The sequence below is a fragment of the Glycine soja genome, chromosome 17, assembly GCF_004193775.1.
Source record: "Glycine soja cultivar W05 chromosome 17, ASM419377v2, whole genome shotgun sequence".
NCBI classification, from domain to species: Eukaryota; Viridiplantae; Streptophyta; class Magnoliopsida; order Fabales; family Fabaceae; genus Glycine; species Glycine soja.
The window spans coordinates 2273702-2289450 of NC_041018.1; the positions used below are offsets into that span (position 1 = coordinate 2273702).

The 15749-nt window shown below is 33.8% G+C and overlaps 3 protein-coding genes across 3 annotated transcripts; 1 reads left to right on the plus strand and 2 right to left on the minus strand.

The window, feature by feature from the left end:
* Positions 1 to 235: 235 nt before the first annotated feature.
* LOC114393867 (importin subunit alpha-2-like) lies at positions 236 to 4756 on the minus strand. Its single transcript, XM_028355334.1, has 11 exons — positions 4346 to 4756; positions 4071 to 4167; positions 3856 to 3947; positions 3632 to 3763; positions 3366 to 3551; positions 3121 to 3284; positions 2956 to 3034; positions 2550 to 2678; positions 1257 to 1384; positions 780 to 1170; positions 236 to 666 (listed from the first exon to the last, which is right to left on the minus strand). Exons 1-10 carry the CDS (start codon positions 4556 to 4558, stop codon positions 798 to 800), a joined length of 1593 nt encoding a protein of 530 aa, XP_028211135.1. The 5' UTR covers positions 4559 to 4756; the 3' UTR covers positions 236 to 666; positions 780 to 797.
* A 1069-nt stretch (positions 4757 to 5825) lies between these two features.
* Positions 5826 to 7528, minus strand: LOC114393288. The gene is made up of 3 exons (XM_028354566.1): positions 7157 to 7528; positions 6814 to 7064; positions 5826 to 6348 (listed from the first exon to the last, which is right to left on the minus strand). Exons 1-3 carry the CDS (start codon positions 7301 to 7303, stop codon positions 5985 to 5987), a joined length of 762 nt encoding a protein of 253 aa, XP_028210367.1. The 5' UTR covers positions 7304 to 7528; the 3' UTR covers positions 5826 to 5984.
* A 6563-nt stretch (positions 7529 to 14091) lies between these two features.
* Positions 14092 to 14523, plus strand: LOC114393475 (zinc finger protein 6-like). The gene has a single exon (XM_028354827.1). It carries the CDS (start codon positions 14092 to 14094, stop codon positions 14521 to 14523), a length of 432 nt encoding a protein of 143 aa, XP_028210628.1.
* The last annotated feature ends 1226 nt before the right edge of the window (positions 14524 to 15749 follow it).

Here is a 15749-nt window from a genome sequence, read left to right on the forward strand (position 1 = left end):
ATAACGAGGACACTTACTTGACGTGTCCCAGTTCAATTGACCAGGCATATGGGTATAAGTAATGGGCATCGTGGGGAAAGTTGGTTTGGCAATATATAACTCATGTTTTTGTAACTTTCTCTTTGATCATACTTTTGTATTTTAAAAAAATAAAAAATGAATATCAGCCAAAGCCTAACATATGCAGTGGCCAATGCGTTGCGGGTGAAATAATCAAGTAGCAAAAGCTTCAAAATGACGCACAAAAATAGCACTAATTCTTCGATTGGAATTTGGAATAGACCATAAAATTGGTTTGGAAATGATATATTTACCCAAATCAAATACTGACCCAATAAATCATACCAATAAAACTAGGACTCAAATAAAAAACAGCACTCAAAGCCGCATTAAAGAAAAAAACCCCTCGCCATATACCCGTGTCCCTGCCACTGCAACATATACAACCTTCCACCAGCTTTATGTATTTTAAGTACAACAAACACGGCTGAAAAGATCATTATGCTGCTGTTGAATCCACCAGTCCCTTCTTACTTGGACTTGGTAGCGTAGACTGACCCTCCCCGGCACCTCATGAACCACGAAGGACACAAGGTGCAATAACTGACCCTCCAGACTTTATCCCAACGCCCACCCGGCATAAACCCTACTTCGTCCAACAAGTCCCTACAATTATCCAAACCAAATGATTTAGAAATAACGCTGGGGCTTTTTATACAAGATGAGCCAAAAGCATGATTATATGATTTATGACCTGAAAAGACATGTAAAGCATTTACCTTCTCAGGAAAATATCTTCAGCTGAAGTTGAATCCACCAGATGGGACTGGAAGCTCATTGTTTCCGAAATTGAAACCAGGTTGAGCACCATCTCCTGAAGGTAGTGTCTCATCTTCTTCTTCCAACCAATATGTTTCAAGAATTTTAACAGCCTTTTCATATATTTCATTGTTGTCATGACTCTGTAGGTTTTCAATCTTCTCCAATCCCTCAGCATCATCTATCATCTGTGCATACTCGTTAACATCTCCAGTGTTACCTAGGCTCTTCTCAGCTTCTCCAACCTTCAGAATATTCTCTAGGCCTTCTAAACAGACAGTAACAATTCTTGGGTCTGGGCAAACAAGAAGATCACAAAGAGGCTTTATGCAACCCTGACTCACCAAGTACCTTGAAACAGCATAAGATGAGTGAATACCACAAATTCATAAAAAGTGTGCATTATAAAGAACAACCAATCAGAGGAAATAACATACTTGATCTGCTCATGAATTCCACCAGATGTAGCATTTGAGATTGCCCAAGCAGCTTCCTTTTTAATGTCAAATTCCGCATTTTGAAGAAGATTGACAAGGGGTGCAACCAGACCAGCTTCAATAACAGTCTACAGATATAGAATGCATAAGTTTTTCTAACAAACAAAAAGGAAAAATCTTACACTTTGCATTAATATGAATAAGGTTGTCAATTCATGATTCAAATCGTGAATCAAAAGGCTTATTTTTTTTTTTATTTGTGAATAGTAAGATTCATGATGACCAATAATTAAGACTCATGTATAGCTAACAAAGTCATACAAAAGCACCAATTCATTATTCATGATCATGATCAATAGAGATAGACTTAAATCCGAGACCATTTTAACATTAAGAAACATATGAAAATATCAATAGGTAAAAAAAGGAATATCAATATCTTTTTCTTTTTTTGTGACTCATTTTTCACCCAAAATACAAAACAGCAACATCAAAGAGGAGAGACAAGTATAAAAACATCAAAATAAAGGCAGGGGACCACTGACCAGAAGGACCTCCAATAATGAATACAATAAAATAGGATGCAGAAGCACTGTGCAGTGTGGGGAGAGACAGAAAATAGAGAAAATAGAGCTAGGGTTTCTTTCTAAATTAATTCGTGTGGGTCATCTTAGAAGGTTTAGGTTGATTATTTCCCTCTCCCTTTTGCCACAATTATTTTAAAAAAGAAAGAATAAGATTATTTCAGAAACAAGTCATGCACAATCTGACCCAAATACATGTGCTACCCAGTCGAGAACTGAACCATTGAGCACCGTGTGAGATGCAGAAATGTGTCCCAGTTCAGGAACCATTGAGCACCCAACATGACTCACCTACTTATCTGTATCACTGAAACTGAGAATCACGTCAAACCAAATTCTTGCAATTCTGATAACATGAACACACACACAAAGCCCTGCTTCCAATAGGTCAAAAACAAAGTTCAATGTCAAAGAGCATTATATTCAATAGACTCCACTTTTTTCCTTGGGGGGGGGGGGACTAAATCAATCATTCGGTCTGGCATATCAAAGGACAAACTAAATCTTGGTTACGATTCCACCATATCTTCACCTTAACTATTTATTGTCCATAATGGCAGAAGCATAAGCAAATATACAATAACAAGCCACAATCAAATGTTCTCAACAAATCAATTCAGTTTAACATGTATGCAGATTCAAGACAACAAAACTACCAAAAACAAAACCTATAAAAACATACAGTGACAATTGGGATTTGCTGGCTTACCTGTATCTGTTCTTTATTTCCAGCAGTAATGTTTGATATAGTCCAACAAGCTTCTTTCTTAATGCTTTTTTTATGATTATTTGTCAACAGGTTCAAAAGGCAGGGGAGTGCACCATGATTGATAATACACTAATGGAACAAAAAAAAAAAGTTCACCAGAATTAGGAGATTCTTAGGATAATGATGCATATGCACAGAACAGAAGGATAGAGGAAAAGAAAACACAATGAAGCAGACAATCTGAATTCCTATTGTAGAGGCAAGGACTATTATACTAACTTTTCAACAAACTTAAGTTGAATAAGAAAATACGTGGAACAACTGGGACAGAAAATGAAGATTGAAAACTGCTTCTGTTCCTTCCAATAATATCAAGAAATTACTACAACTGTGGACAATTCATTACCTGAGTCTGCATATCATCTCCAGTCACAATATTTCCCACTGTACGAAGAGCAGGAATCAGCACTGAGGGAGATGGGTGTCTGAAAAGCATGCATACAAAGTTAAGACAGTTAACAATTAAAACAACAGAATCTATTTCAATAGGTATAGCAGAACTAATACTCACATGAGAAGCTGCACCAATCTGGCACATACACCTGCCTCAATAACTGCTTGGATTTTGTCATTTGTGCCATCAGAGAGATATGATAATGCCCAGCAAGCATCTGTCAAAACTTCTTCATCATTGGAAAAAACCAAACGCTCGAGTGCTGGAAGTGCCGGTCTCACCTGTCAATTAAATATTAGCAATAAGAATACGCCAAAAGACACTGTCTCGCAAGTTTAATGAACCAATTTAAGAGATATTACCTGCTCAAACGGAGGCTGTGGCTTACCCCTGCAAAAGTTAGATAATGTCCATGTGGCATTTCTCAGCATTGAAAGTTTTGCATGCTCATTCAACTGGGCCAACAGTGGGACGAGGGCACCTTGGCTGAGCACTAGATCTCTACACCTAGGGGAGTCACCAGCAACATTTCCCAAAGCCCACACTGCCTGGAATTTCAGAGAATTAATTTTCAGTTCAGTAAAATTAAAAAGTTGTACAGCTACAGATGCATTCAAACATAACATACCTGCTCCCGAACATCATCACTAGGTGAACTAAGTAGCTTGACAAATATAGGAACTGCCCCATGATCAATTACCACCTTAGTGTTCTCAGAAGTCCCAGATGCAATGTTTGTGAGAGCCCACGCAGCCTCAAACTAAACAAACAAACAACAAGTGACATAAATTACTAATGAATATCCACCACAAGGAAAAACAAATAAGATGAAAAGAAAAAAGGCATTCAAACCTGAAGTTGAGGGAAATCCTCTCTAACAAGAAACTCAACAAAACGTGGAACAACACCAGCTTGAATAACTTCCTCAATCGGAGGGCTCCGTTCTATAGAAAGAAAAAAAAATCAATAACCGCATCAACACGGAGAATCGAAGCAACATATGGGATTCAAAAAATAGCAATTAGAAATCAGAATCACATTATTGGTTATTCAGAAATCACAGTTACCAATCGAAAGCAGCTTGCGAAATTGCGTAGTGGCTTCAAGTTGAATACTATTATCATCCGACCAAACTCCAGCAACCATGGCAGGAAGACTCTCCAGCTGCAACAACAGACACGGATAACCATTAAAAAAAACGTTCCTAAAACTAACCACCATCACAGTAACTAACATCCAAAACCCTATCAAACCATGCGATCGAACCCTAATACAATGAAAGCAGAGGAAAAAAATGTGAAGAGAATGGAATAGGAATTAAGAAGAAGAAACGAGAATGTACCTTCTTGTCGACGGTGGAGTTCTGAAGAGGAGCGGGAAACTGTTGCTGAGCTTGGAGGCCTTCACGACGCTTCTTGAGCAAACTCTCTTCGCGCTTGCTCTTGCGGATCTCGACCATGTTGTCCTCTCTTCTCCGGCGGCCCTCGTCGGCGTCGACGGCGACCTTGTAACGGTTGCGGCGAATCTCGGTTCTGGCATTTGGCCTGAGCGACATGGTTTGGTTTCGTTGGAGATCGATAAAAGCAGAAGGAAGGAAGGAAGAATGGGAATTCGAAAAACCCTAGCTAGGAGCTGAGTTTGGATTGGATGGTTACTTAGCTTTATGTAATGTGGGGGTTTGGTTTGGATCTTGGATCTCAACCTTCGCGCTCGCTCGATGCGGGTTATGGATCCAAGCGATGGGACGGGTCCTCAACAATAAATCACAATATGCAACCCTATGTTTTTAAACTTTTAAACTTTCAACGGTCATTTCATTCAACCAGTAAATTATTTATTTCTGATTTGCATGTCACTAAATTATGAATACAATATGTACATTTTTAATATCGATTTCGTGGCCACACTAATTAGGAAATCAATAATCAATAAATAAAAACAAAAAAAAACTTTGATTTTTGTTAACTGCTAGCATACTAGAATTTTTCTTTTGTTGAATACTAGTATATTTCTATAAAATAATATATCAAATAAATACTATAAAATTATAAAAATTAAGTTAGACAAAATTTTAAATTAATATTAAAAATAGAGCACACAATATATACAGAAAGGAATTTTTTTTATAATAAATGCATTAAAGGATTGTTTTTACACTATCAAATTATAAATGACCATGTGTATGATAAATGCATTAATTTTTATAATATTATTTTAAAAATCATATCAACAACAACTTTTTTTTATTAGTTAATCATGTAAATTGTGTGAAACTGATAGTTTACGCAAATCAAACTCTTAAAAATATGCCATATGTTTTACAAAATAAATAATACAAATAAATGTAGGAAACTACTAAGATCATGTGCAAGCACAATATTTGAGGATCAAAGTATTAGTTTCGTAATAGAATAGTAAGACGAACAATTAACAATTATTGATAAAAAGAAAATGAATGTGATGATACGGGTTTCCAATTGAGTTTTCTATACTTAGCACCGGTATTCAAATTTGATTTTGTGGGCCATGTTAATTTTTTGCTTAAAAAATTGAAATATTAAGTGAGTTGTTTTATGGGACCCAAATAGAGATATTAGATTGAAGAAAATAGGTGCTTTTGAGGTGTTTGTATTAGGTAGAGTAAAAGTGAGTGACGAATATATGTAAGATCCATTTAAAAACCCAAATAGAAGTATTGGGTTGAAGATGTTCTAATAGAGTGAAAGATTCATGTTTGGGTTCAATTTGTTACATATATAAGTCCATTTTTATATATGAATTTTGTTAGATTAAACTCTATTTCGATTGTTGAAATATGCACATACTTTCAAACATTACGTAACGAATCAAATTTACAGAGTTACTACAAAATCAAATCGTGTATATATATGGTTTTTTAACACTTGCCAACTTTACTTACACCATTTCCTCTGTTGTGCTGTGCCTTTACAGTGGCCCAAAAAATATACTTTCCCATATGTTTACACAAAGGTGAGGCTTTTATTGAAAGGAGTTGGAAAAACGGATAAGGGAGTCTCTCTAGTAGTGGGGCTCTCCCTGATATGTGGTTGAGGTGTTCTTGGTGGCGATGCATGGAGAGAAGAAGTCATAAGTACCTCCCTTCGAACATTTTCTTGCTCCTGTGATATTCTTAGTGCACGTAGAGCCGTTAGGTATAAAGCAGAAGCTAGAAAAACCGTTGCTAAAGCAAACACCCCTGCAGCACAGAACAACCCTTCTCTGATACTAAGACAACTGGGTTTAGGCTTCGACCAATTCTTCAAATGGCCTGATTCTACACTCACTCCTGCCAACAGCAGAATCTCTCCAACTGCAAAGCAAATCCTACAACACATAGCACCAGTTTAAGCGACATGTTTTCACTTTTGGTCAATGCTATATGGCTATATTATGTGTTTGAATAATAAGTTACAAACATATATTTCTTGATCTTAATTCAATTTGGTCCACCGCCCAAATGAATATACATATCTTTGGTGAATCTTCACAACATGTATATAATTGAATTATCACAAGTGAAACATCTCCATTTTAATTTTGAAAAACTTTGATAAACATGAAATAAGAGAAGAGAGAAATTATTTGATGGTCAAAACTATCACGTTTCTATGATTTCAACCAATCTCCACAAAACACATAACCGAGATTTTTACCAATCAGGTGGAGATTGCTCAAGAACATAGATACATGATATTACGGATTCTGAATCATACGATAATTTCTCAAAATAAGAAACTATATTTTATGTAATTGGTGAGAAAAAAACATAAGTCATGCCTTTGTTCTCACCAAGTTGTAACGAAGAAAAACCCGGATTGCCATGTTAATGATTTGGCAGAAGCAGAATCAGGATCCAAGGTAAGTAAAGCAGGTGATGAATTACTAACTGCCATCAACAAAAAAGTGTGCTCCACCAGCATGGCAATTGCTAGTCCAATGAAAGCACAAGAAGCGCATAGCAATGGCATTTTTCCACTACCACTATAGACACATTCAGATTTACTTCCCTTTCCATGTTCAGCTGTGCTCATCCACATCACCTGCCATATCAACCCCACCATTAATTTCTTTTTAATATCTTGGGAGTAGCTGGTAGATATGTAATTTTCAAAGATATTAACTAAACTAGTACCTTAGAACGCGTGGCTTCTGCCATGAGACACAGAATGAAGCATAATAGGCCTAATAGGATTGTGAGAACTACAAAGAATGCACCTGTTTTACTGCTAAAATCTGTTTTTCTTCGCCTTGGTTCAAGGTCAGCATGTGTGACCGCCATTTTCCGTGGTATAGTCTGAGTTCCGGAGATACATAATTCATACGGCAGATTTTTATGTTGTGCAAGGAATATTCGGGAAGGAGAAAGGAAGAGTTACAGAATTGCTTGGAACAAAGGTTACTTAAAGGCCAGAGATTCCCATGTTGTGGGATTTAATACTAGGCATTCACACAAGGGAAATTGTACAATTAATTTGCACTAAAAGGTTAGCTTTGAAGGGTACTGTCTGGTGAGCTCTTGCCAAGTACTAAGTAGGAACCGTGTTAAACCGTTTTCTGTTTATGCTTCTATGATTAATGTGTTTTCCAGCCTTGGCATAAAAATAAGGTGGTTGTCTTGTGATCGAATGATATGATACAATTTAGTCACGGAAATAGCCTTATATGTCTTGGAGATAGGAGTTAAGATCAATGTGTATTTGACTCTCTTCAAACCCCATAATAGTAAGAGGCTGAGAGCCTCGTGCACTTATTTTCCTTCTAGACAAGAAATGAGAACTAAAGAAAAAAACTGTTAAATTAAAAATTGCTTGAAGAACAAATATCTTTCTGGAAAGAAGAGGATCGAGTAAAGATCAAAACTGTATAGTTAGCACTTTCTGGAAAGAAATGATCCTTGATCTGCATATGTTTGTTAAAATTAAAATATTAGAAAGCTAATAAAGGATTCTTTGTTTCAGATTTGGGGTAAAGCAATATAAGTGCACGGTCTATTATTCTTTTCTGGAGCTTAATATTCTTTGTTGAAGGCTTTCAGAAAAAGAGCTTTTACGAGGTGGAAATTCCAGATAATGGACGAAAAGTGCTGCTAAATGCTAACTCAATGGATAAATGAAAGTATGAAGTCGGTTGGAGTGATGCTAAATTGCTAATTCAAAAATAACATGGTGAGTACGTAAAAAAAAAAAATAACATGGTGATTGGTGAGTGTCGGTTTGTTCGGCAAAAGACAATAAAATTAACTTAATTTTTAATAAATTATGAAAATATTTTCTTACAATATTAATTATATAAAAATTATATGATGATATAAAAATATTTACAATTTGATCTTTTTTTATAGAATAAGTAGTATACTTAAAAAATATTAATCAATTCTTTTACTGAGCATGTTAAGATATTTATTCATTCTCTTTTTTAGAATAAATAGTATACTTAATTTCATTTTTGGTCTTGCTATTATTTGTGAAAATTTGATCTTTACTATTTTAATCATAAAATTTTAGTTAATTCGTTAACTTAACATCTAATATTTAAAGCAAAATACGTACTAACATGATAGTCTCTTACACTGTCGCAAGAACATTTTAACTAAATATTAAACGTGAAGTTAGCATACTGAAAAATTATACAATTAAAATAGTAGAAGTTCAATTAAAAAAATTATTTGAATTTATTTTATTACTACAATTCTTGCTTTGGTCGAAAAGTGTTTCAAGTCATTACAGTATGTTCACAAGCTTTAAATTTGACACTGTATATGATATTGCGACCATTTAATGATTCGGTCAATTTATTCTTTTTATTTTTTCAAAATGGTCAATTTATTCTTGCGACCATACACATTACACAGCGTGAATAAAAGATCTATGGATATCTCCCTCTCCATCTAAAGGCTATCTTCATAAATCATATGATTATTCGTGCGAATTCCACGAGCCACTATTGAATTCACTTTCTTAATATGTAAGGCAGCATATAATCTTATTCAAGTGATAATGAACTTTTACAAGTTATTCTCTTTGCACCCCATAAACCTGGTTCTTATCCAATGTAGCCTAGTGTGAGAGGAAAATATCTCAACAAATCACACTTTAAAATCTGAGACTTCACCACTCTTCGATATCCATCTCTGTGAAATCTTCTTGTATATTCAAAACTACCAACCATGGTTTTTGAGAAGGCCAGTGTTAGGGAAACCGATACCTGCAGCAGAAGCAGTAGTGGCCAAGGAATCTCTTTGGAAGAAAATATTACCACAAATTATGGCAAAACCAAATCCATTATGGAGAAGGAAGTGGCAAGAAGAGCTCTCTTGAGATCGCATCTACGCCAAAATGGGAGAAAGAAAATTGCAAATAACAGTGCCAAATCGTTGCCAAGCAGGCTGAGTAAAGTTTCGTTGGCAGAAGATTCTGCAAATTAAATTAATTATAGGTATGAACAGCACAAAGTGTATTAGGTATAATATTTCTGTTGTATCATGAGACAAGGAAACCAAAATGCCATCATTACCATGCATATGCAAGTTTGAAGATATTAAGATAATTTAACTTGTGATACTTTAGCCAGTAGAGTTCCAAAGTTCTAAATCATTCTTCTTTACAAATCTCCCAACATTACCCAGTAGCTAGTCCTCTCATTTCCGTTCTTCTCCAAGTTTTTTAAATACACGAGATTAAATTTAAAAAAAAAATCCCCTCTCCCGCCCTTCATTCTGGATGATCGTGGATTAAAATCGATCACTCTTTGCTAAAGAAGTGATTAGTGAGTGATATATGATAATTTAAGTTGTACTGAATTCGGGGGAAAGTGCACAAAAGAAATGAACATAGCAATAAAGAGAATGCATTCACTCAGTACACCTAATACTGCACATTCACTACATATTGCAGGCATTTATTTCCTGCCTATGGGAGGTGCTGAATGCAATAGGAGGAGTGTAAGATACAATAACCCATATTGCACACACAATGACCCCAAACAACCTTCATACATTAACGATGCAAGTGAACAAAAAGGCCCATTTTTTTGGGCCTTCGTTAAATGTTTGGTATGAGGGTGACTAACCTACTTGGACTTTGATGAGTAGGAAAAAAAATGATATAAGAAAAACAAATTACGAGGCAGAGTGTAAATGGATTTTAGACAAAATGTAAAAATATATTGGATATTATTATTGATGATTCTAAAGCGCGATTTGACCCAAGTATGACCTACGAGACTACCTAAGAGATCAACTTAAACTATTAGACAGAACTCAATATTGAACATTGCCGGTGATTCAACGTATAATTTATACTTCATTTCACTTCTTGACTCTAATCACTTTGTCAATTAACTTCAGTGTTAAACTCTAAGTACTATCATTGCCATAATCATTCTCAAAGTTTGGCCTCCCCATTGTACTTCAAATCCACGACAAACTTCATCTTTACAGTTTTCAAATTCTCAAAGTTTCAGACTTGAGCATTGATGAAATATATGTGATGATTAAGATGATGTTTGGAAATCTATTCGAACTTAGTTGAATGGAGATTTTCCAAATTTTTTATAGACAAATAGAATTAAATTATAAACAGTATAAATGTAGAAGGAACTCCAAAGATGAATTAAAGTTACTTCAACTCAACTTATTTCTAAATACACCGTACCCTAAAAACAGTATGTGAGGTTTGAATGGATACAATCGAGGGGTGTGATTTTCTTTCTCTTTCTATTCCAGTGTATTCTGTCTCTTTCTTATTGTTTTTCTTTTTCCGTGAGATTTCGCGTGGATTTCTACCTATACTTATTTCAATGGTAAATACAGTAAAAGTTTAAAATAGTATAAAGTTAAACGACAAAAATCTGCCAGAACAGTGATTGAGGCACATAAAAAGTTTTAAAACAGATGAAGCACGTATTACTTGCTAGACATGGGCCATTTATATTTCACACTTTAAGCTTTCATTATGGGAATTGCGATAGGCGTCCCCTACCAAATTCTCTATATTTTCTTCCTAGTGTGTTTTGTCGTTTTATGGCAACCAATGATGCCCCGATAGACCATGTTTTTAATTCAAAACTCTTCAACCACAACAATATGCTTTGGAACAATTGGTCCAGGTTCTGTATATATGTGGACCATTATTTGCAATTGCAATTGCTTCCTTTAACACAAGAAGACTTGTGGAGACGAAATTGTGCTGTGACACGTCCTAGTACCTCAAACATTGAGGTGGTAGGAGTTGCATGTATGTGGAGGGACAGCGTTGTTGCTCTTTGTCCTTCTCGACTTCAAAGTCTCCTTTCAATTAATTGCTTTGGACGTAAGTGGATCTTGGAGTATATGAATCTGTATTTAGCTTATTCTTCAAGTCTTAAGTTTGTTCCATCTGCCAAAGCTAAAACCTGTGCCATACAGCTATATCTAATTGTACAGCTTGATCACACATTATATAAAATTTAATTACTGATCAAACCTTGTAAACCGCACTTTTTTTCCATGCTTTTTCCATTTATGTTGAGGATATATTATATAAAATTATAAATGAAAGAAAGATGGAAATGTGAATTGTCTCTCCCCACGTAATTATGATTTTAATAAAATATTTATTTCAACATGAACTAAAAGAATATAAAAAAAGGAGTCAACACGAAAATTCATTTATCATTCCTTTAACCGAACTTTAGCATATAATCCAAAAATATGATTTCTACCTTTTTATGGCTCACTTTCAAATAAATACAAAAATAAAATTTTACCAACTGATAAAATATAATAATATCAGAAAAATAAAATGTGTGAACAATCATTTTATCCAAGTAAAAAAAAATATAATATAAAAGAAAGAAGAGATTTTAAGAGAAAAAAGGCTTAAATGACTATTTTTATTATTATTTTGAACACCATGAATGAAATGATAATGTCATATGTGTTGAACTATATTTATTCATTTAAGGTATTCTTTGCGACATATTGGAAATCTATGTAAACAAAATTGACTTCTATTTGATGAAAATTAACCCTAGACTGAGCTATTTAATCATGTTAGAAACTCTGGTCTCATATATTTCACTCTCACTTTCTCTCCCTTGAGAAGTGTCGCATTGAGAAAACTACTCTCGTGCATCTTCTCCAAACAAGAAAGGGATCCAGAAAATATATTTACATTTTCCTATTTTCTTGCACCTCCATTAGTGCATTTGTGTTGTTCTTGAACCAACTAGAGCTTTGAAGTTCGCTAAGAGAGAGATCATCAATGTCATCAATTAGATTCTAGAACACCACTTGATCAAATCTTGGAGTAAGTAAACATAGATTCTTTCAATAATGGTTGTGTCTCCCATCTCCTCACCATGAAATTGCATATTTTTAGCAATTGCCCTTGCACAACAATTAGTGACAAATTCACCTTCCTTCATTTAAATCTTCTCAAAGTTTGAAGCCAAGCATATCTTACTTTTAAGGAGTCTTGGTATTTTTTCATTGAATCCCCTAGTTATTATTGGGAGAATCTTTGCAGAGATTAGTTTCCAAGTTAGAACGAACAATGCTTTGAAATTAAAAAAATTCAAAATCTTTCATATTTTCAGTACTTCAAGATCTTAGAATTGTATAGTAGTAAGGACCACAGCATTTTTTTTAATGTTGTCACACTATATATCTTTAACAACCTTTGGCTACTAATAGAGGTATTAAAAAGACAAAGCTTGAGTACCAACTATTTATCTATTTTAGGTATTTTTTTTAAAGTTGACTAGCCTAATTAACCCATTCAATTAAAGTCTAACAAATAAAGGTGCGATTCAATCACATATTTATATTATCTTGAAATTTAAGCTTAGAACCTAATTTAATTTTATAAAATTGATTTATAAAGTGAAAATTGTCTAAACTTTATGAAAACTACATTGAACATGTCTAATTAATGTGAAATCTCAATGCATTGACATGTTGCTTAGAATGGACTGAACTTTGTTTACTCTTCAGAGTCTTTTAAATACGTATTATTGGATGACAAAGATATTAGAAAAATACAACAATGTCTAATACATCATAAAATAGGCTTAAACGTGCCAATTTGGTCATAAAGTTTAGGCAATTTAGCCTTATCCTACTAAACCATAAAACTAACTCTCCTAATGTGTAGGACATCATTGACTAAGTAAAATAAAGTATCTCAGATAAGTATATCTAGCTGTTAGATCCTCGTAATTGTATACAAATCTAGCTCGTATAATAGAACATTTTAAATTACAATTAGGTATATTGACTTGATGAAATGATAAATTAAATAGTGAAAATTTTATCCTATTTATTAGCTTGTATATATACATGATACATCATTATTCCTATTTATTACTTTTCTTTTTCTTTTTTTCTATTCTCTTCCAAAGTCCAAGGAATGTGAATTTTTTTATTATTATTATGAATGCTTACGTCTGCTATCTCTATTCATTACTTTTCTTTTTTCTATCTCTATTCTTTTCCAAATTTTCAAATTATCAACTAGTAAAAAATTATTGTTGATATAATTATATTTAAAGTAATTATTATAAAAATTAATAAATTTATCATACATATTAATTTGTAAGTATAAAAATGAATGCAATTTTTTGCACTACTATATCAGTAGTCAATACTCCATACATACTTATTACTCAAATACTACGTACTAAATATATAGGATAGATAGAAAGAAAAAAAAATCTAGTGGGATATTCTCTGTCTTACTTTCCCGTTGAAATAATGACAACTTTATGAAAAAAAGTTTCATTCTCTTTTAAATGATAATACATATTAACTTCTTTATTATTATTATTGAAATAAAAGAAAAGGACAAAAATGGTGGGGGCATGAATTCGATTTTACCTAATGTAGTGGGGGCCTAAACTGGAGACCATCTCATAAATAGACACGGAAGCATGTCTCAAACTTCAGTCATGTACATATAAACATGCGTCGTATATGGAAATCTCGATATCATAGGTAGTAATGTATTATGATGATTTATGAATGAAACAAAAGCAAGCCATCAGCTAGGGATATATGAGATACCCCCTTAATTTCATCTCTCTATAAAGATGAAGCTATTTGGTTTTCCCTTGAAGGGTTCCATAAGCACTAGTGAGGACATACCATGTGTCGTCGACGATAGTGGTGGCAAGAAATTCAAGTGCCGCTACTGTCGTCGCCAATTTGCGAATTCTCAAGCACTAGGAGGCCACCAAAATGCGCATAGGAAAGAACGTGCTAAGCTAGCCCAGTTCAAATATCTTCTCCGTCTTCAGCAACATGATCAGTACCATCATAGGTTCAAAGAAGCATCAAATGGTTCACCCAGCGTTAGTGTTGTTGGTAGTGCAATTACTAGTGCTGCTGCTGGTGCAGCTTTGTTTGAATTTCATAGTGCAGCTGCAGGATCATCACATCTTGGGACAGTGCCAGCGAGTGGCAATGATGTAGTGGATCTCAACCTCAGACTAGCTTGCTCCTCAGAGAACTTCAAGAACTGAACCCCCCCCTTTCTGGCAGATCAGACCCATCTTCTTTTAGGTCTTGGGTACATATACATATATATATGGACCTTATACGCTATAAGTTCTCCTGAGGCTTGTGCTGCGCTTTCACTTTAGTATTTAAGGAGTCACATATATCTTCCTTATATTTGATTTACATTAATTAGACCTACACAAAATCTTTAAAGATGTTGAAGTAAGATAAATAAGTGTATTTTAATTTCTTGACTAAAGAAAGGGTCATTTTTATAGCCAATATGATTTATCGTACGTAATAATTAAGCTGCTACTCATGATCAGAGTTTGGACGTGATTGTGAGGGAGGGGGCATATTATGTTTCTATGATGTGTTAGTCGTCAGTAGTCTCTAAAGTTAGATTTCTTTTAGTAGGTTCTTAATTTGTTTCTATGATGTGTCAAAAGGTTCTTAAATTTGTTTGTTTGATGAGGTTTATTATAACTTAATTGTGATGGTTGACTAGTTGTTAATTTTAATACTTGCACTAACATATATAGATCGAGTCATGATAATGTGAGGACACATCGTTTAATCTTATTATTTAATTAAGACAATAAAATTGAGAGATGAAAGATCTAATATCTCGATTGAATCACACCAGAATAAGTTCAGAAATTATGTAGATATGAAATTAATTAGTATTACTTATACCAATAAGATACATATATTTTTTGATAGTTATGAAATGAGTGATCTTTTAAATTTTCTTTTTTTAAAAAACATGTAAATAAAAATAAAAATAAATCTTGAAAGTAAGTAAAACTAATTTTTAAAGTCTCAATAAAAATTATTTATGAAAAATTCTGACCCCGAAAGGTTCTAACTAATAATGTCTATGATAACAATATTTCATTTGAAACATTTGTTTCATTGTCGATCAGTGAAAATCTCTTTTAACCAGAATTATGCAACTATAGCTGTGAGTACCTTTCACTTTTTCCTATGTCAACCGACGTTCTTTGAAACAAGTTAATTTAATTCATTGAAAAATTACATTAGACTCAGTTTTGAGAAGCCTACTTCTAGCCAGTTGTAAGAGGATAATCATTGGATGAAACGAATCTCTTTAATACTGCTACACTTAAATGAGATATATATAGTGTTTGGTGAGATAATCCTGTGAGGCTTGAGATATTTCTAATTATATTATATGTAACTTTGCAAATATATTGCCAAAGCATATTAATTAATTTCATGTGTGTGT